General features: G+C 33.4%; 2 protein-coding genes across 2 annotated transcripts; both read right to left on the bottom strand.

Moving 5' to 3' along the window:
- Window positions 1-873: 873 nt before the first annotated feature.
- LOC145613320 (protein transport protein SEC16B homolog) lies at window positions 874-11,126 on the bottom strand. Its single transcript, XM_081668405.1, has 14 exons — window positions 10,962-11,126; window positions 8,745-10,767; window positions 8,321-8,638; window positions 7,563-7,682; window positions 7,360-7,482; window positions 7,077-7,235; window positions 6,740-6,865; window positions 6,348-6,482; window positions 5,312-5,439; window positions 4,796-4,904; window positions 4,421-4,717; window positions 3,450-3,590; window positions 2,969-3,267; window positions 874-1,915 (listed from the first exon to the last, which is right to left on the bottom strand). Exons 2-14 carry the CDS (start codon window positions 10,626-10,628, stop codon window positions 1,489-1,491), a joined length of 4,266 nt encoding a protein of 1,421 aa, XP_081524531.1. The 5' UTR covers window positions 10,629-10,767; window positions 10,962-11,126; the 3' UTR covers window positions 874-1,488.
- Window positions 11,127-18,090: 6,964 nt separating this feature from the next.
- LOC145615156 (zinc finger protein ZAT9-like) lies at window positions 18,091-19,793 on the bottom strand. The gene has a single exon (XM_081670229.1). The coding sequence runs from the start codon at window positions 19,569-19,571 to the stop codon at window positions 18,579-18,581; it is 993 nt and encodes a 330-aa protein (XP_081526355.1). The 5' UTR covers window positions 19,572-19,793; the 3' UTR covers window positions 18,091-18,578.
- Between the last annotated feature and the right edge of the window lie 1,891 nt (window positions 19,794-21,684).

Raw genomic sequence — 21,684 nt, 5'->3', positions numbered from 1 at the left:
TTAAATTTGGCTTGCAGGTTAAGTTGGGTTGGTTATGACTTATGAGAAATAGGCAAATTGGTCAAGTTGGTTATATTTTTCTCAAGGTTGTAAGCAAATCAAGTCTTGTTTTAGTCGAGTCTTATTCTATTCTAATTGCAATCAATCATGTTGTAAACAGGTTTAGTTAAGTTATATACTTCCTCTGTGTCTTTTTTACTTGACCTGTTTCTTTTATCACGCTTGCCAATGCAAAACTTTAACGATCAATAACTTGAATTCCCCATAAGTAAAAATTATAAAATTTATATATTATGATAGTATTTAGTAAGACGAATTCAAAAAGATCCCACATTAATATGTTTTTTCTTATATATTATTCACAAAAGACGGTCAAAGGAGGGGTGGTGAATAGTGTAAAAGTCAAAGCGGGTCAAGTAAAAAAAAACGGAGGAAGTAAGATTCAAGTACTAATAGGGTTTGGTCTTTTGGGTTTCCAGTACATATCGCATCAAATCAATTAGATACTATGTATAAATATATTGGGGCAATTCAATTGAACATCGGGTGCATATTGTATCATATCTATCAGATTTTAGATCCTTGTTAAGTCGGACCAATTGCGTATCATGTATCTTAGGTGAGGTCATATTGGGTTTTGAATACATATCAGATCGAACCAATTAAATATCAAATTAACTTAGGTAAGACCATTTAGGTATTGGATTAACTTGGGTTCGATCAATTTGCATATTGAGCTAGAAAATATGTCATGAGTTCAATCTCGTGTTCATTTTGTGTTACACTTATTCATTGAATGCATAAGAAACTACAATGTCATGTCTGAGACTATCAACTCTATGTTAGTCTTTTAAATCAAGTGAGAGAGAGAAGGAAGACAAACAAATGTACTCCTCATTTATCAAGGAGACGTCATTTACTCATTCAGAACATGTATATGTATTCATGTACCCGTGTGATGTAACAAAATGGGGGAATATACAACAAAATAACAAAGATATCTTTATGCAGTATGTAGTTTCTCTTCAGTGAAATTTCCCCTAACAAATTTGACATCTCACCACATCGGGAGGAGCTTTACTTTGACATCTCACCACTCTTTCTTGCGGCGATCTTTTCCAGTAAATCAACAAATTTATCTGTACAACAATGCCAAAATCCTCCCCTCCCTTCCCCCAAACTCAAAAGTTCTCGAGGACTGTATACCACAAATGGCAGAGGCAGCTACTACATGATCTGCACAATCTGTTTCTGAAACCCACAACTTGTCTGAAGTTAGCCTTATCATCATCCCTCCGACCTGAATATAGTTCATACTATAATGCTCACCAATTTCACCAAGGTCAAAAAGGGGGCGAACTGCCATATTATACTGAAATATACAAATTTGGCCACATCATTTTGAAGCTAGAGTGCTAGACTATGTGAAGCTCTTCTGTCTCACCAGTATTATCTGAACTCTTGAAGTAAATGGTTTCATGGAGCATACTAGGTAGATTGTGGAAAACCTGATGCCCCTGGAGATCTTGATTCATTCATTCCAGTATGATTTGACAGATCAAGGCCTTCGCCCCATGATAATGTTCGCCTTGTATTTGAAGGTAAGGAACCATTGCTATTTATCATGCTTCCCGCTCCCTTGTCCATGCTTGGATGCCGGTGAATTGTTGACTGTGGTGAAAACATTTGAGGTGATGAAAATGGATCATGACTCTTAGATGTGGTAGTATTGTCATCCATAACAAAAGTTTGCTGTGTACTTTGGGTACTGTCAGTTTCTTGTCCTCCAGGAACTGGAGTTGGGATAAAAAAGTTGGGATTACCAACAGCAGGTTTTATAGCTGGAACAAGAGGTGACGGTGCTTGGAATGAGTTTGCTGGAGTTCCTTCACCTTTGTTGAACGTATCCACATACCTAAAACAATCATAACATGTAATCAGCCTCCAAACCGCCATAAGAAATCATTAAGTTTGTCCAGTTGCTCAAAAAAATAAACCATTGGAGAAGAAATTATTAAGTCCTAAAAAAAGAGTGGGGGGTGGGAAGATCTACAGCAGCAAAAAGTGAGAAAGAAATCTGATGCACATGGTAAATAGAAAACTGGACAAGATGCAAGGAAAGGGAATTAAAAATTAAAAGAATTTACAAGTGTTTCAGTATACTATTAGTACTTTCAACTTTCAAGTCATGTACCATTAAAGCCAAGAGCAAAAAGCACCTCTAGGCCCAATGTATACAGTGCTTTTGGCAAAAAATTAAAAATGTGTGATAGGAATTTAAGTAAGATTAAGCATGATGTATCTCACAAGGATAACCTGAGTAATGCCTTTTTAATACTATATCATTCCCAAGTAAACAACACACTTTCGCCAGGCATGGAGCTTTACAAAAAAAGGTCAAATATAAGTAGAAAAAATCGCTGTTGTTCATTGGAATCCAGAGGAAATATTTCATTTGGATTGGGGAATTGCTGCGATTCTATTCTGGAAGTCTCTGTAGAGGGGGATACAAGTAAGAGGAAGTGCTGGATAAACACAAAACAAGGAACAACGGGCTTGAGATAGAAGAAACAGAAGTTTGAAGTTATTTTTGAAAATCTCAATGATTAACTTAAGTTTTACAGGGGCAGAGATAGTTGAAAGCCATAAATTTTCCTAATAAATTTTTAAAATCACTCAAGTCCCCATTATTAGGTGGTAAGAGAGTTGAAATAATTGTTAACAGAAGAAAAACACAATTTTTCGTGGAGATGCCCTATGAGATTCATATCAGACATTCTAGGTCAAATTATGAAAAAACTTCATAACATATTCTCTTGATTTTTTTCCCAATGCCAAACGAGATGTTAGAAGGGTTATAACATGTGGAAGTTCGAAGTCCAAAACCTTAAGAAAAGCTTTCCAGCCTTCCCATGTCCCTGCCCCCCAACCTACTTGTGGTCTCATCACAGAAAGATAGAAAATATACCTTGAACGAACACTCATTCTCCCACGAGCTGAAAAATGATTTGAACCAGACGGAATGGGTGGTAACTCAGCACCCTTTCCATTAAAATTTGAGTATTTATATTCAGGTTCCCCATTTGCATGAACCGCCGCACTAATGGATTCGTCTTTTTTGTCGTGATCTAGCATTCCATTCATGTAAGCAGTAGTTGTTGGAGGTGGAGCCAAGGTCATTTCCTCAGCTTGAGGTTCAGCACCTTCTTCAACCCAGCGCTTAAGTTTTTCATCATAATAGAACTTATTCGACTCCCCCAGCTTGGCCTGCAGAAAGAACAGGAGTAAAGACAAATCAGTATGTATTTAAATACACACACACACACACACAATAAAATAAAATAAAATAAAATAAAATAAAAGAGGACCACACAACTGTAAGCATCTCATAAATTAAAACTATATCATCTACATTAAAGGTGGAAACCAAAAGGTCCATTCTGACTTGCCTGACGCTCAGAACGAGATTTTAGCACCAAGCCGACGGTCTTCTGGAATATCTGTGAACCAAAACGGCCAAAGCGAGAGGAACTGCCTGACACTGATGTATGATCACGTGGGCTAGATGAGCTTGATTTTGGCGATTCATCCTGACAAAAGAGACAGAATTTAAACTTTAAGCAGATCATGATCACAATTTAAAAATTGGCACAACAGTATATTTGTTGTGCTCTTATCTAAAACATGAGTATTATAAATGAAACGAACATAAAAGGATCATAATTTCTTCCTTTTGGGTCTAGTGCAGACGTGCACCAAAATTTATAACAATACTATTAATGTCATGGAAAATCATCCATATGTCACCAAATGAGAATTTTGACTCTAACAAAAGAAAATAGCAGACCGGTCGTCCCCATGACCCATCCCCAACAACATCATTGTTGACACAGTTCTACTCTACCATTGACTCGGAAATATTTTCACCCAAAATCCTAATTTCAAACATTACACTCACATATTAACATACACTAACAAAACAACAAATTTAATTTTGACCCAGCAGGCCAGCAGTGAAGAACTTGAACAGAAAAACTCAATTTAGTACAGCGATACTAAAAATCTACTCCCTCCGTCCCTAAATTACATTCTTGTTTGGAAATTTACACGGGAATTAAGGAGGGAAGAATAAGACAAATAACAATAATTAGATAATGCAATGGGAAATACAAAGATAGATTAGTATTACTCATGACATGTCATCAATCCTTTGCAAAAAAAAAGGACCAATCAGATGCTCCTAATTCAAAATTTTTAACCAATCATATTCATTGTAATTTGGGCACAAGGATTATGAGTGAGATTAGGAAAGGATGAGTGAGAAAGCATTAAATATAAAACAGAAAAAGAGAGTTGATTTACTAAAAAAAACTTACCAAAAATAGAAAGGAGGAATGTAATTTAGGGACGGAGGGAGTACCTTTCCTGGTGCTCTACCAAAGTTAGGCTCTGACATGCTTCTATTATGCACTGACATGCGATTGCTGCCTTCAGCTGATGTAGATGTCATTAATGAAGACATAGCCATTGTGGACTGACTACTAGAGACCCGTGGCCCCCTTGACTGATTATCATTCTCACTGTGTTGGCCATTATTGTGTGATGTTGAAGGTGTAGGTGGTGGTAAGCCTCCAACAACCCGATGAGCAGTATTATCGAAGAAGTTCAGCAATTTACCCACCAGTTTTGCTCGACCAAAATTGGTTGCATAACCACCCTGCAAATGGTGTAATCATTATATCAAAAAATTGAGAGTGACAACTACTATATGGAGTAGTATACTAGGAAAGCATACCTGCTGATGTATTTTTATCCTCTCTTCAAGAGAAGATACCATATATCGCCACGCATCAACCTCTGGTGATCTACCGGTTTTCACAGACTTCAAAACTGCTTGGCAGTATCTAAATAAATGCAATAATGTTACAGACTTAAAATAAGGTTTGTGACATGTGAAATCAGTAATAAGAGTAATGTTGTTCTGGAACTTTATACGAGTATTATTTACTAAGTAAACAGCTTCAGTGAAGTCTAAACCAGACGCAAAGAATTTTTTTTTCAATTTTTCTGTATCTTTTTTGTAACCTAGTAAATTACAAAAATCCAAATTGACAAGTTCCCGTCATTTAAGTATTTCAGGAGCACTTTCAAATATCTTATGGTTTTGCAAATGACAAATTACTCATGCTAGCAGTATCGAAATACTCAATTGTAAGACCGCTAAAGCAAATTGGGCACCTTAAGGAAAAAAAAAAGAAAGAAAAAAAAAAGAAAGAAAGAAAGAAGAAGAAGAAGTTTAAACAGTACTTACTTCAAAGAATCTGACATTTTTCCAACTTCTGCCAACATGCAAGCATATAAAAGCTTATATGGCTGAAATGGAAGCAGTACGCATTGAGAGTTTCCAAGCACCTTAGCATATTCATATAACTCTGTTCTCTGTGATTTTGACAAGAATATTTTAGTTAACTTCTCAAAGAAGGAAACCCCTGAGGGGGAAAAAAAAATTAAAAAAAAAAAAAGAAAAAGAAAAAGAAAAGAAAAATAAATAAATAAACAGCAGATGTAAGAACTCTTCCATCCGAAAACTGGCCACAATAATATGATTTTCTTTTAAGATTCTTCACAAAAGTTGCATCATTCATACAATCTATCCATACTCATTTTGGGCAGTGTCATCTTGATATATCCAACCATCAGCCATTAAAATTGCAAGTGGATACCTTTTATCCAAACCCAAAGTAGTATACATGACAATATATTTTGGACTGGGAGAGTTGAAACCATAAGATCATGTAGCGATTTGTTCTACATGTATTTACAAGCCACAAGTCCCCAATCCACCTTCCCATACAACGAAAACAGTAAAGGAGAAGGTATGATTAAAATTTGAAAATATTTGATGCTAATATAGTTGATAGAAGATAAGAGATAACCCAAAAAAGAGAAACATAAGATGACTGGTGACTAAGCCAACAACTAAATCCAATCAAACAAAATGCTTTACAAACAGAATATCTGAGTAAGAAACTACACTTATCAGGCTATAGAGCAAGTATGTGCATTTCGCTTTCCAATGCCAATGACCTTTAAATCTTAAAATCATCTAAAGATGTCTTTCACTTCATGTCAAGTTCGTTTCACCTTTCTTTAAATTATTCTACTTGAAACATCTCCCCACTATCGTTTAATTTGCTATATCCAATCAAATTTCTATCCTTTTCTCAAATACATCCATTTGCATATGCCAAGCACAGGGAGAGGAAACACAGAGCAAAAGAAAGTGATCTAAAGGTCATGACATGAAACAGAATTTGAGTATTTGACTACCAAAGAATTACAGATACCTGAATAGCCTGAGGACTGGCATAAGTTCTTGGATATTTCAAATGATTTGCACCAACAAGGCAAAGTCTAGCACTCTCCGAATATGGCTCGACGTTAGATTCAGCAACCAAGTAACAGATATGAGCTGCTGTCACCTACATGGCAATAAATTGTTGCAGGAATGTTAAAGGAATACTCTACCTGGATACCTATCTATATATGATTCAAAACTTTTCAATTAAGCAAGAACCCAATTAGAGAAGAAGGGATCTTTCATATGCAATTTGTCACCCCATGGCCCATACAGTTCACGAGTGCAGAATCTAGTTCAACTATTCACCCATGGCGGACCATACGAGCATTGATATAGGGGTCTACAAAATGAAAAGGAAATATGTGTTTTGCACCATACCTCATCCTTCTCTCTCCAGAGGCAATCCCCAAGGTGAGTGATTACAAGCTCATCACCTTTTGTCCTGTTAGCACTTATCATGGCCAGGTTCTCTTTCCAATCATCTAGCATACAACCAGGCCCAACCTGTAGTAGCAAGCCACAGATCACCAATACAAAAAAAAAAAATTGATTAAGAGGCAGATAAAAATAGTAAAACCAGGTACACCAAATTAAAATTTCAAAAAATGGCAACATTCTGCGTGATTCCTCAACAAGGTTCTAAAACACAAACTTGAAGGCAAAAGCCAACCAATACAAGTAGCTACTGCCTTTAAATTTAAAATAGGCATATTACCCCTGATAAGTTAGCATTGACTCCATTTTGGGCGTTGCTTGGAATGGAAGTGGAAAATACTTCAGCAGGCTGTCCAGCAATTAATAGACACAAAGTCCTCAGAGGAGATCCAGCTACCAACTGGTGAAGAGCCATTTGCTTCACAGTTTCACCATAAAACTGCGAGTGTTCGATTAATACAAAAGTCAGGTATAATAGTCATTCATCTCATCATCTGAAATTTGAACAAATTTAATCCATTCATTAGAATGAGATGGAAGTAAAATGTTGCATCATTAAAAACCTGTTCACCAAGCAAAGTAGCAATAACAATAGCTGGTCCCCACAAATGACCATTCTGTGCACATTGAAGAGCCTCCATCTTTCTACCAGATACAAGAAGCATTTGCACTTCTTCAGCTGTTGCCTGAAGCAAAACAAATTAGCTAAAGACCACATTGACAATCACAACACAAGAGCGCATAACCAAAAAGAAAGATGATATACCTTCATTTGTCCCTCGGAAGGCATGTTCTGCAAACACTGGGAGATGGCAGTGAACTGTTCACTATTTCTCTTTGCAGATGAAAAAAGCTTTGCCAATGCTGACTCTGGGGAGTCATTTTCCTAGTCAAAGAAAACTTATAACTCAGCACTAATTTAAACTTAAACTTGGATACCTTAAAAATTCCAATGACTTGAACTGCCAATTAACACCTGACATGAATTTCTAATATTCACGTACAAACAGGAGCAAAGTTTGTGTTATGCCAAATGTTCATGAGTGATTATCTAAATAGAAGCTGCAAATAAGAGCTGATAAGCACAAGCTTACATTAAAACTTATTCCACAGTCCACACAAGAGTGAAATAAATTCACACTAACTAATAAGTGATAATTTCAGGGATAGGTGCTTTTGAAAACAAAGCATCCCAACTAATGGATTCTCATTCCAGAAAAGGGAAAGTCGAAAAAAATATGTGGAGTCTGGAGTGATTTTATAGCTGGTAATGCTGGCTCGCTCAGAATTCACTCAATTCAACATTAGAACCAGGGTTCATGTAATATGATTTATATGAATCCTGCTTTACCGCTAAATCTAGACCATCCATACCAAAGACTTCAAAATACATAATTTTCTTGCTAGGTACAGAGGAAAGCAGACCACCACATACAAAGATCCTTGATCACACATGCTGGAAAATTTATTTTCAAAAACAGAATAAAGTTCTTGATTAACATATAATAGCTAAAACAATGCTACCTTCACACTATGGTCAGTCCCAAAAGCTGACCGTAGCCTCCCATAATATTGACACGCTATTTTCAACAAAGAGAGAAGCATTTTTAAAGCTTCACCGTCCCTGTAGTCTGCATCTGGGGTGTTACCACTTGCAATTCTGTCATCAATCCATTTATTCACCTCTTTGCTTCCAACATTGCCTGAAACCAGTGGGCCTGAAAATGATTGCTGGCATAGAGTGTGAAAATATTCACAACCAATTCCAACATCTGAACCATCATTCTTCGGCATGGCTACTTCCATCACATTAAGAACACTGATGACACCTACTGCTGAGTCCTTCACATCATATAGAAAAAACCTTGAGAAAATTATCATTTCCTTTATACCCTAGTGACGCGGTAAAATCAATAACTGATTTGAGGAAACCATATAAAAACCTTACCTGACTTGCATATGCTGGTTGTGTAAGTAAACTACTCTGATCCTTCATGACTATAAGTTTTCCGCCAAATCCAAAAGAGACCAGAGCATGTGAAGGTCGTCCATCTGGTGACCTCCCCTCACAGGAAGGATATGATAATTTGCCATTTTGAAGTGGCTGCTGAGTAAAATTGAGGATATTTGGACCATTGAAGCCAGTAGCAGAGAACTGTTGATCACATGTATTAAAATGACTATTGTGTGGCTGAGAGTTTCCAGCAGAAACAAAGTTTGGAAAGCCAGTTTCACCAATTCCAACGCCTTGAGATCTGTTAACCTCATTACTGTTATCAAAAAACTGTCTTGATTGTTCATTTAGTAATGATTTTTCATATGGAGCAGCAACTACTCTATGGTCTGTTGAGTAATTAGCAACACCATTAGATATAAATCCATTTCCATATTGTGTGTTTCCAGTAGAACTGAAGGCCTCACTATTAACAGGTTGCATCGTATTCAAAGTGTCCTTCCCAGAATCACTCCAATGCACTGGCTGCTTTAATTGGTAAGAATTGTTATGGACTTGTTCACCCTGACCATAGGTTATATTTTGTTCAGGGTAGTAATTAATTGTACTAGCACTCCCATAAGACATTTGTCGGTTTTGATCCAATATATTTGACTGGTTGATCGATGAAATATAAGACTCTAGAGATCTCCATTCTAGTGCAATTGTATCATAGTACCAACCAGGATACTGTGGATCAAAAACCATGTGTGCAGGATACTCAATGTTTCCAAAAGCAGCCGGATCCCAACAAGCAGAGGTGCCTGCTGTACTTTCCTCGGGCATACTCCCAGATACTGAATGAGCTGTATGCTGAAGAGAATAAACATCCGATATCGGATTGGCAGCAGCCCCCTCATATGTAGACAGGCCATTGGCACCAGAAGCATCAACCTGGTACCACTGTCCAGTATTCGGGTCATATTTCCAACCTGGATATAGGCTCTCCCAATATTGAACACTATATTGGCCTGGCATCTCCTGTTCACTTTCTGCATACAAAGCATGCAGTGTAGCTTCTGCATTTTGCACAAGACTATGTGAATCTGAAGAAGTAGCTTGATTAGATGACACACCATCCAAAGTGCCTGATGAAATCATAGACAGAGCATGTTGCGTATCTTCTCCATTATGCCCAAAACTATGTGAACTAGGAATGGTAGCTTGAATAGATGAAACACCATCCAAAGAACCTGATGTAACCATAGACGAAACATGCTGTGTATCTTGTCCATTTTGCACAAGACTATATGAAGTTGAACAGGTAACTTGATTAGATGAAACACCGTCCAAACTTCCTGATGCAACCATAAAACCATCAGTCACTTCACCAAAAGGATCCTCTGAATCATCTCCTATTTGATCAAAGAAATCCGCATATGAAATCTGTTGTGTAACACCACTAAGTGCACTCCATTGCACTTCTTTAACCCCCACACCAGCATTTGCACCCATCCCACAAACCCTCGAATCAGATTCACTATCTCCCCCAACACCAAGGTCACTAGACCCTCGATCCACCGCTTCCAAAGCTCCGGAAACACCTCCTTCACCACCCTCGGCACAAAACTCTTCCACCTTCCCATCACCATCCCCACCCTTTTCACTACAATCTCCTTGGACACTATCTACATTATCTAACCTATCTACGGCGGTGGCAGGGGCGGTACCGACTTCATCAATACTCAAATTCGCAAATGCTTGCTCATCATTACTCCCTACATTATTCAAAGGCATGGGTTCAAATCCACCGGCATCAACCTCAACCTCATCATCCACCAACTTATCAAAAAAATCCTCATCCGTCTGATCCTCCATTGTAAATGGAGGTGACGCCATTAATGAAATCCTTATACCCTAAAATCAATCACAAATCACTTAATTTACGCTAAACTTCTAACACAAAGTCCTCAAATAAATTACCCCCGATTACAGCACGAAATCAATCCACATTGATCAAACTCTTCAAACAAATCATCTGAAACACATAACAATCACAAAATCAACCCCAAATCCAACAATTAAACACAACACAAGATCTTAAAAATCAAATCCGAATTTTGCAATCAACTAAAACGGCGTAATTCGAAAAATTATAACAATTACAATAACAATAACAATAAATAAAATTAAGATTCAGATTAGATAGAATAAGAGAATAAGTAAGCATACCCGATTAAATTCGAAGATCTGGAGATGGATCGAAGAAGAAGAAGAGAGAGAAAGAGAAAGAGGGAAGAGAGAGAAAGACGAAGAAGAGACAAAGAATAGATGAATTAGGCAACAGCCGACAGATCACCGCAACCCATCAACCCAGTAGGCCACCACGTAATTCACTTCTTTCTTTATTTTTTTTTTTTTTGTTGCCAAATTTTGTGATTAATGATAATACTTTCCTTTTTTCTTGATAATTTTTTTGGATTATTGTTGGACTATTACTCTTTATGGAATTTGATTTATCGACGTCATCCGGCCAATGATATGCTTTTATTGTGGATAAAAAGAGCAATTTTACATTAGCTATGACAAAAAAAAAAGGTGAATTAAAAAATTTGACATCGTATTGGATATAGATAGACATTGTTTTATTATTTCAACACACGGAGAGATAAGAGTTATAATTTGTTCTATTCAGGATTAATCAAGTATTCAAATTTAATAAGAGTTTTTGTATTCACTTGTTTTTTACTTATGGGAACTTATCTTTTTTTTTTTTTCTTTAAAAAATGGAAAAACATCCTTTAAAGTTATTTTATACTTCGTATTTATTTTTACTCACAATATAACTTTTTCGCATGCAATTTAATCAATAACATTACAAAAATTAAATGGTAAAATTAATCAAAATCACTTAAACATTAATAAGATAAATTTGGCTACTAATGGTGTAATCTACTTTAGCTAAGTACGGAATAGTAAAGTTGCTTATTTTTTTTTCTTTGATATCTATATCAAAGTACTTCATGGTAAGAGTATATTGTTGAAAAAAAAATTGGAGAAAGTATATCAAATTAAAAACATAAAAAATAAAGAAAAAAAGAAAAAAAAGAATGGATCATTAGAAGTATACAAGTAGATAGAAAAACAAAGAGGCACTGAATTTGAATTTGGGCCTAATGTAGGAAACTAATCTCTAGTCTATATGGATAAGTATATTGTCTGGTTCAGAACAAGACCGTTATGTCCAAAGCCCATAAGCCCATCAAATAGAATTCTCTATTTTACTATTTATAATAGAGATTAAGGCCCTAAAAACACATAAGTGATGGAGAATTGGAGATTAGAGTAGAGTAGTAGACCCACTTTAACCAAAATTTCAAAGTTCAGATAATATAAGTTCTAAGTTTCTAACAACATGTGTAAACAAATATTAATAATATAAATACGAAGCTCACATAAATTGATAAATTAAAGGCTTGACTAAACTTTTCATCAAATTAAAGAATATACTTCTCATCAAATTTGAAGTGTGTAACATATAAGGTTTTTAGCAAAAAAATTTCCAAGTTTTCACCTGTTAGAGATACGAAGTAAAGAACTAAAGATACAACCTCAAGGCCTTAAAAAGTTTATGTACAAAAGGGTAAAAGAGTGTTACGATTCACTAATTATCCAAATATATACATGGACCTTTTTTTAACTTGAAGTATTAGCGTTTTACTTTGTCAGCAGCAAATAGGCATGTACAGAGACACAGAGTTGACTAGTTGAGTATAACTTTATAATTTACTAGGTTAATTAGTCTCGTTCGATGCACGATTTAAACAATAAATATTTTTTTTCTTATTTCAATGTAATACGTATTTAAGAAAAACATAATGAATCGTATGCCTTCTTATTAGATAAACTAAGCTATTGCGAATATGATGTTAAATACGAAGTATTTCAATGTATAATATTATATGCTTTGTAATTTAAATAAAGTTTAAAACTAATTTCTTTAATGGTTTATTTTTCATTAAATTTTTTTGAAAAAACTAATAAAGAATGAAAACCCCAAAAACATACAACACTTTAAATGTATAGAGTAGGAGGAGATAAAAAAATTCTAGATAAATCCACTACTTTATATATATCTATATATATTTGTAGTTAGTCAATTTTATCATAAATTATCTTAGGAAATATGCAATTTTTTTTAAACGGAAAGTAATAATATCATTAAATAATAGCCATACGGCATCTACAATAATAAAAATCTATAAACCACAGAGTTAGAGAAAATATCATAACTTTTACAATCAAAATTATAACTAATTTGCATATTTGGCATACCTCATACAATCATACTCCACCGCTTCAAACAATGATTTTTTATGTATTTGCACCATTCTAAGTTGAGACCTCCGCAATCTGAGTTGTTGTTTTGATCAACCAGTTGATGACAAATCCCAGACCCATAGGAATCCAAATCACCTTCCCAATAAGAACCTTAAAAATAAAATTCTCATCCATTGATGAGAATTAAAACCCTTTAAAATTGAGAAAAACCTAGAAAATTGAATTAAAAAAACAAAAAAAACAAAAACTAAATTGAATTAAAGAGAAAGGGGAGGCTACCCCGTTGGATATTTAGGAAATATGCAATTAATCTACTATTTTCCAAACTTTTATTTATCTTCAAAAAAACGATGTTATCAAAAGTTTTGGAGGGAAATTTTTATGTGAAGTTGACACTTATACATTGATGATGTAAGCGGTTAATACTTTAGTTATATTTATTTATAGATGGAAAAAAAAAAATTAATGTTATCAAAAGTTTTGGAGTAAATTTTTTTTATGAGAAGTTGACACTTGTATCTTGATCATGTCAGTGGATATTATTTTATTTATATTTATTTATCTATAGATAGATACCACCGAATAGACTGATTTTACTAGATAGTTTTCTTACATTTTTTTTTTCTTTCTAAAAATTGCCTATGAATAAAAATCATTAACTTGAATCTAAAACATAAACTGAATTTTTTATTTGTTTTTTATGTAATAATCTAAATAAGTATATGGAGTAACTGCTACCGAATTCAACATATTTGTTCATAACACAAGTTCTAATAAATTATTCCTCAAAAAAAAAATTCTAATAAATTAAAGGGTAATAATATATGTAGCCCTTAGGGTTATATATAAACAATAAATATTTCCTAAAATGGAATTAAGTGAAAAATTCATAACAAAATCACGCGCAAATCGATATAATAAGGCCCGTTTGTCTCTTCACCTTATTTTTGTTGAACTGAAATTATTTTTACTGAAACAAAATTATATTTGCTGAACTTAAATTATTTTTACTTAACTTAAATTAATTTTACTGAAGTGAAATTATTTTTGTTGAACTGATTTACTGGTTTTCTATTATAATTCTTTTATAAGAAAACCGAATTTTACTGAAATTATTTTTACTGAACTGAACTTATTTTTACTGAACTTAATTATTTTTACTTAATATTATTTTTTTAAGGTGTAGAAAACAGGGCCTTAATGTTAATTTATCATTAATATTTACTAAATAAAAAAAACTTTTTTAGCTTCTTATAAGAGCTATGTTTATCATTTTTCTAAATTAAATAGTATAAAACTAAGAATGTCAAACGAACATAAAATCAGCCCAAAAAATGGAGCAGCACATTCATGCTTGGCCATTTAAATCAATCAATAAAGTGGGAATTATAAAGGAAGATCGATCATAGACATTTGACTCATTCCCCATTTATTGACTAATATTTCAGTGCCATGTCTTGCCAAAGTCAACAAGCCGGCAAAAACTTTTAAAAAGTGTTGTCACATTTTGTTGGTTAATTTAAATCTCCTTTTTCTAAATAGGGTCCACAAAATTAAATCTTTAAGCTCAACCAACTTAGTAATAAAATTTTTATGTATTTGACATTTTGAGCTTGTAAAAGACGCACTTATTGAAGTTATTTCACACGATGAAGTATATCATCATCTACTCGATCTATTATTCCTTTCTTCAATATAAATATAACCCTTATTGTTTACTTTTTGAGCTTGTAATATTGCTTAATGTACGAGATAAAGATCGACCAACCCACCGACCAGTTTGAGACACCAATCAATTAAGCTAACAACTACTAGTAAGTAGCTATTAAAGCAATTATGCTAAGCCAGTAAGCCTCCATATTTGGCTTCCCGGGTTAGCAAGTCATTAGTGTTTGGACCATACTTATTTATGCTCCATCCCAGGCTGACTTGTATTGTTATTGAAGATTTGACTAGAAGTGTCAAAACCACACCCGACCCGATCCGAAAAATATCCGATTCAGATTTGGACTCGCGTGGACATAACAATTTAGTATGACTTAACTTTTAAAATTTACCCGACCCACCCGACCATATCGGACCCGATCCGGTCATCTGAATTAACACCCCTAGATTTGACTATAGGTTATTGCATAGTAGTACTCCGTACTACGGAGTATAAATTTGTTGTGTACGTGTAAAGGTTTTATGTAAAGGTTAGAAGGTTTTTAAGTTGTTACTATAGTGGAATGTAAATCAATAACTATTAGCTAGTGAGTAATATATTGTTGTGAATAATTTTGAAATGATAAGTGATAATGCAAAATAAAAACTATAGATTATTGCGAACTTGTGATTAAATTGATCTTTTATATATATTGACAAAATTAGGATTTTTTTTTTTTTTTTTTATATATAAAATGAGGCATAAGGGCATTACAAATTACAAATAGGGGAAGGGAATTATTCAAACTGGCAACTTGCCGCACACCATCCTTAGTTTTTGCCCACTAAATTTAGAACTAGCTAGTGTAATTAGAACGAAGGAAATGTTTTCAAGAGGTGGTTTTCATCCAAAATTTATAATCAAATCTCATTTAGTTTTTTATACATCTAACGGAACTTATATTCGGTGTTTTTTTTTTTTTTTTTATAAAGATACTCAATTATGTATCACTCTTACTAAGCTAGTACACATTTGCCCTCCATAGTCCATATTACTCAAAATTTACGTTGCCCTAATTGCGGTATTGGTCAACTCATCAAAAGGAGTGGACCATGGATTGACAAACAAAGCTTTATTAGGTTGAATTTATTCTTGTATGTCCGTATATTTCCGTGAACTTTCATTATAATAGATGATCATGATTTAAGCATATTAATAATCGTAATTAATTATCAATTACTTTTTCTTTGATTTTTATTTTATTTTGTTGTGATATGGAATAGATTGAAATCACGAATTATTAACAAATTCTTGTATTCCGTAATCCTTTAACTATTTTCCACGAAAAAACCCTCATTGGTGTCTGCTGAGGATAATTAAATTAAAAAGTGTGTTGGTTATATACTCCATGTTTATTCAGAAATGTGCAAGAATAAATGCATACAGCAGAAAGGACTAATTATTAAAGAAAATTTTATAAATTCTATCGCGGCCATTATTATTATTATTAGTGTGATCGATTTATATTGATCTTATCTATAGAATATGTAATCCTTGTTATGTACTCGTATTGAATATGTGTAGTACTCACTCCGTATCCTTTTATACGGTATGTTAACTACTCATATTAAGTAGTACTTGTACTCCTATTTAGTTAGTTTTAGTTAAAAATGCATTTCTATGTAAATTAGTTTTAGTAAAATAATGGTTAGTTTTAGTAGATTAACTAATATATTTAACAAAATTTTAGATATACTTAGTTGAAAAAAATAATAAGAAAGTAACTACTGGATGAGATCAACAATCCTAAGGCATGAATTGAACAATTACGTACACTATATATGGAATCAACCCATAACTTAAATGATACTCGAAGGGGACTGCGAGACCGATGATCCGATATAGCATATACAGTATGTAAACAAGTGGGTATAATTCATGAATAGTTATTATTCGTTTGATCCCCTAAAGATATAAAGCTTATTGAAGAAAAAGGGATGGATACCCATTGCTCATTTCCATATATTGTCATCCTTAAAAAAAAAATGAGCCACCAAATTAAGTTCAAACTTCTTGCAAACTTATTTTGGGAAAGCAAAAGATTAATCTATCGACATGCGATTCTCGATTGGGTTTTCTATTCTCTAGCTAGCTCTAAACTAGTGCAGTAAGTGCTCCATTTTAATTTTTTACATACCTTATAGTGCTCGGAAATAAAAAAAGAAAAGATATTTGAAGATATTAACAGAAAGAATCCAAGCAATACATAGATGGGTAACTTTAGGCATGCAGCAAATGAAAGGGGCTGAAAAAGCAACTTATATACAGTGGTATAGCCAAAGCTAGCTTTTGGGTGCATCATGCAATATGCATGGCCCCAAAGGATAGACAACACAACTATTTAATCAATGGAATAATACCTTTACTTATATGGGGTCGTCGAATCCCCACCCTATTTTTATAATTTTATTTTATTTAAATAAAGAAAAAAGTGCTACTAATATAATGTGGCCTGCGCTACAGAAAAAATGTGCTGAAAAATGAAAGCAGTAAACTGGTTGCAAGCATTGATTATAAATGAGTGAGTGTGAACCTAGATGGGTTTCTCCATGCTTTTCTACAGTTCTATTGTTCGACTCATCACCAAACAAACCTCATACCTACCAAATTTAGTAGTCCTACTTCAACTCCCCCTTTTTTTTTTTAGCCTATCATAAAAAATACTCCGTATGTCATAATGAAATTTAGTTTTCATCAGTAATAAAAATGAGTTGAAGAGAAGATAGCATGATCAACCTAAAGTGCGTGGGCTAATAATTGATAACTTAGATCATTTGGGTTAAGTACTATGTAAGGCATCTGTATACATGTTTTATGATAGTATGAGGTTATAGTGTTTTACCATATGGAGTAGTACAAATTAAGCAAATCAAAAACTTCAAATGAGTACATTATTAGTACATATGCTGCATTATCTTTAATGACTTTTTATTACATGTACATGTACTATGATGATTAGTAGTAGTACAAAACTACAAATACTTAATAAATGATTTGTGGAAAAAAGTTGTATAAATATAAGGTAACAGTAATCAGAAGGAAACAGAAACTATAGTATATACATGTCAATATGTCATTAAACAACCAAGAAAATAACACATTGCTGATCTTCCTACTGCTTGACCCAACTGTATGATACAACTTTGACAGGTGGAACTTACTATTTTTATTCCCCTAAAAATACAAGGTTCTTATTTAATCAACTTTTTTCGGAATGACCTTTTCCTTGCCCTTTATTTTACCTTTAAAAAAAATAAAATAAAAATTTAGAGTATAATCTCAACTTCCAAACCTAAAAAAAAAAAATTAAAAAAAAAAAAAAAAAGTAGTTGGAATAAACTAATTGGAGAGGCAGTTAGCTAAAACAGCTGGAAACTAGGAACAGTACTTGTTCAACTTGATTAAGCTTAAACAAATCTCAACTATACTAATAAAATTACTTAAAGCCAAACTTAATTAGCAAATGAAGCTGAACTACATGCCACTACTAATTCAGTAACTTAACTCATTAATACGATTTGCTTTCGAAAAATTTAACCCGACGACATTAATAGTAATGAGACAGTCGTATCAATAACATCAATAGTACTCATAATAGGTAGTAATTGATAATTACAGACAAAAGATCAAACAAATTTGTTCCAACCTCTCAGAAATAAAAAAAAACTAAAACTAAAATGACTAAGTCATATAATAAACTCAACTGCTAGCAAAACAATGCTAATTAAAGTTGATCAATACTGATCTTTTTCCTTTAAAAAAATTAAAATTTAAATTACCTTTTGACTTTTATAAATTCTTGATTAGAAATGAACATTAGAAACAGCTGAATCATCTTCATCTTCAACAGAAGCAGGAAGATTAAGATCAATCAAACTATCCCGAGTAATAATCTTCATTGTGTTAGTATTATCGAGTAAGTTGTTGTTATGATTCGAAACAAGAGCATGAGATCTTTTGTGACCACCAAGAGCTTGTCCAGAAGCAAAAACTCTTAAACAAATCGGACATTCATGAACCTTGTTTATCATAATCGAATCCGATCCATCATCCACTCGATTTTCGTCTTCGTTAGTGTAATCAGCTATTCGCTCGAATTCATTAACTCGAAGTTTCTTATGACTCGCTCTGTGACCCCCTAATGCTTGATACGATCTAAAAGCTTTGTTACAAGTATCACACTTATATTTCATCTTCTTCTTATGATTATTGTTGTTCTTCGTTGTTGTTGCAGTAGTACGCTTACCAACTGAGCTATTCCACTCGTCTCTCGACATCATCATGAGACAGAAGGCTAAATCTTCGTCGGAAGTTACTTCCGTGATGGAACTAGCCGGTGGGTCCACCTCCACATCAACGGCACTCGATTTCCTGAAACCCTGAACATAATGTTGTCGTTGTTGATCAAAGTAGTGATAATCGAACGAAGTTGAAGAAGTGGGTTTGTAAAGAATCCGCTTTGACCTTCGCTTTCGAGTAGGATGATTCTTCCTAAACGACTCCGTCTCACTTTCTCTATCTTGTAAAGTAACAAGGGACGATGATCCAGTCGGCTCAGCTACTATAAAATCATCATTATCATAAGTTGCAAATTCAACCTCGTCTTCGTGTTCTGAATCACTCGATGATAAAAAGTGTGACACAGAAGATGGTGGTGGAGATTCAGTCTCCGACACTGGTGGAGAGTCGGGTTTCGAAGCGATAGCATGATTAAGCATGTGAGACCTCATGTGCCCTCCTAAAGCTCTCCCATTTTCAAACTTTCTAAAACAAAGTTTACATCTATGCCTCTCCATTTTTCTCTTGTTTACAAACAGAGTAATCAACCTAAAAACAGAGTAAGGAAGAAAAAACAGGGGAAATTTAATTTGAAATAGTAATATAAATTAAGCTTAAAAGCTTTTAAATTTACTACTTTTTTTTCAGAATTTTTGTAAGAGTAAGGGGTGAACTTTGCGTGAGGTTTGTTCTTTTTTTTTTTTTTTGCGCAAAAGTTAATGTGAGAGAGAAGGTGGAGACTGGAAGCTTATATGAGTAGGTGACAAGCATTCCTCCACCAAGATCATTTATACCCTTTTTTTTTTCTTTTTCTTTTTTTTTTGTTTGTTTTTTTTTTTTAATTTATTTTTCATTTGGACTTTTTTATTTTTTTTGGGGTTGGATCTTCTTTTAAGTGAAGAGAAACGGCAAACGTAATTTATGAGGCCTTAATTACGCGTTTATGTGCATGAATTCATAAAAGAACAAACATATAACATGTTTATTTTCAAAGCATTTTTATGCAATTATGCCGTTTCTCTACTTATATGTGTTTGATTGTTTTAATTATTTACACTCCTAGTATTTCTTCTGATTTAAGTATCAATATTATCTTGTATTTAAGGGAATAAGCACGATGTGATATGGAATTACAATGATATTTGAGATTACGATTAATGATATTTGATTTGGAGCTAAATACAATATCAAATAAAAGATTACAAACTAGAATCATATATATGTATCTTGAATGTTTTTTTTTTTTTTTTTCTTCTAAAAAGGAGATAGAGTATCCCTAAGATTTTAATGATCAATAGTGCTTCACAAAGAATATTTCATTTTGCTTTGTACTTGATGTTTTCTTATGTATCCGCAGGCAACAATAATGTCTTGATACTACATTAATACGATTGTTTTAGATAAATACTTTTATTTTATGCATTGAAAAAAAAATATTTTATTTTATACAATCAATATTCACACTTTTATTTTTGAACTTTTCATAGTTATATTTTTTTTAATTCATAAAACTTACATGTGCCCTTGAGCCCATTTTAGACAAGCTAAATATTGGTGGTATTCTTATTGTCCCATTATGATTATTGTGACTTACATGTGATACAATATCCTAATTTATAATCATGATTTGTTACTTTATAAAGATTCATCTTCAACTGATGTTTGACTAGCCACCTACAGTCCCACACTCAATGCAAATGTTCATTTATTTGTGTTATATAGTATGTGCAAATGTTACGTTCATTAATTTGTGTTTTATAGTATGCTTGTTTTGCATCCCTTAATATGTATATTAAGCTTGAAACTACTACACGGAATAGTTACTTTGTGTTAAAGAGAATATTCAAAACTTTATTAGCTTGTGAAGTTTCAATTTGACTAAGTATAATTAAAGTTAATTAATGTATTTAATTGTATTCATCAAAGAGTGACTAGAAGTTAATACTTAATTATAAAAGTATAGGAGTATAGGGCTAAGACTAAATTAATACTTACATTTTTTTGTCAAACGATCTAATCACCTTCATGTAACCTTTGTAGCAATGCTCCACAACAAGACGAAAAGACGAGATGGGTGTACCTTAACATACACTAAAGTTCACGGAGCTATGGCCTAATAATAGTTGGAACAACTCAAATATATATCCACATGTCAAAGTCCACTTTGTGGGTTTTTAATCAATTCATGATGTAATCCATGAATCCATGATCAACTCAACATTAATTAAATTTAGTTCGATTCATAAGTTCACACATTTGATAATCCTAAATAATAACACCGAACACGGTTTTATTACTTTGTCATAATAACACTATATATCTATCGCCAGCTGTAGGATGCTTATAGTCATAATAATTCTGTATTTACTATCTTTGCTGGTTTAAAATTAGCGAACAATACTAAATACTTCGTAGATAAAGATGGGTTGAAAATTTGTACACTCTCAAGAAGGAAAGTTTAAGATGTAGTTACTTGTAAGTGGTTTTGTTCCTCTAAATTTGGATCTTTTAGCTAAGCATAATGGAAAATGAAGGGTAGGAAATAAGTGGGAAAGTAACCACTTAATCCCCAATATTAGTGGAGCATTCTTTGGGGCGAGAGTAACTTCCTTTTTATATAAAGGGGGAATA

This window comes from Chenopodium album, chromosome 25, assembly GCF_948465745.1.
Source record: "Chenopodium album chromosome 25, dcCheAlbu1.1, whole genome shotgun sequence".
NCBI classification, from domain to species: domain Eukaryota; kingdom Viridiplantae; phylum Streptophyta; class Magnoliopsida; order Caryophyllales; family Amaranthaceae; genus Chenopodium; species Chenopodium album.
This window is presented reverse-complemented; position numbering and strand designations above follow the sequence as displayed.

Coding starts and splice junctions, on each gene's coding strand:
- LOC145613320 (XM_081668405.1), bottom strand. CDS start 10,628: ATGGCGTCACCTCCATTTACAATGGAGGATCAGACGGATGAGGATTTT. Junction 7,683..8,320: donor GGACTGACCATAGTGTGAAG/GTAGCATTGTTT, acceptor TTCTTTGACTAG/GAAAATGACTCCCCAGAGTC. Junction 3,591..4,420: donor TTGGTAGAGCACCAGGAAAG/GTACTCCCTCCG, acceptor CTCTTTTGTCAG/GATGAATCGCCAAAATCAAG.
- LOC145615156 (XM_081670229.1), bottom strand. CDS start 19,571: ATGGAGAGGCATAGATGTAAACTTTGTTTTAGAAAGTTTGAAAATGGG.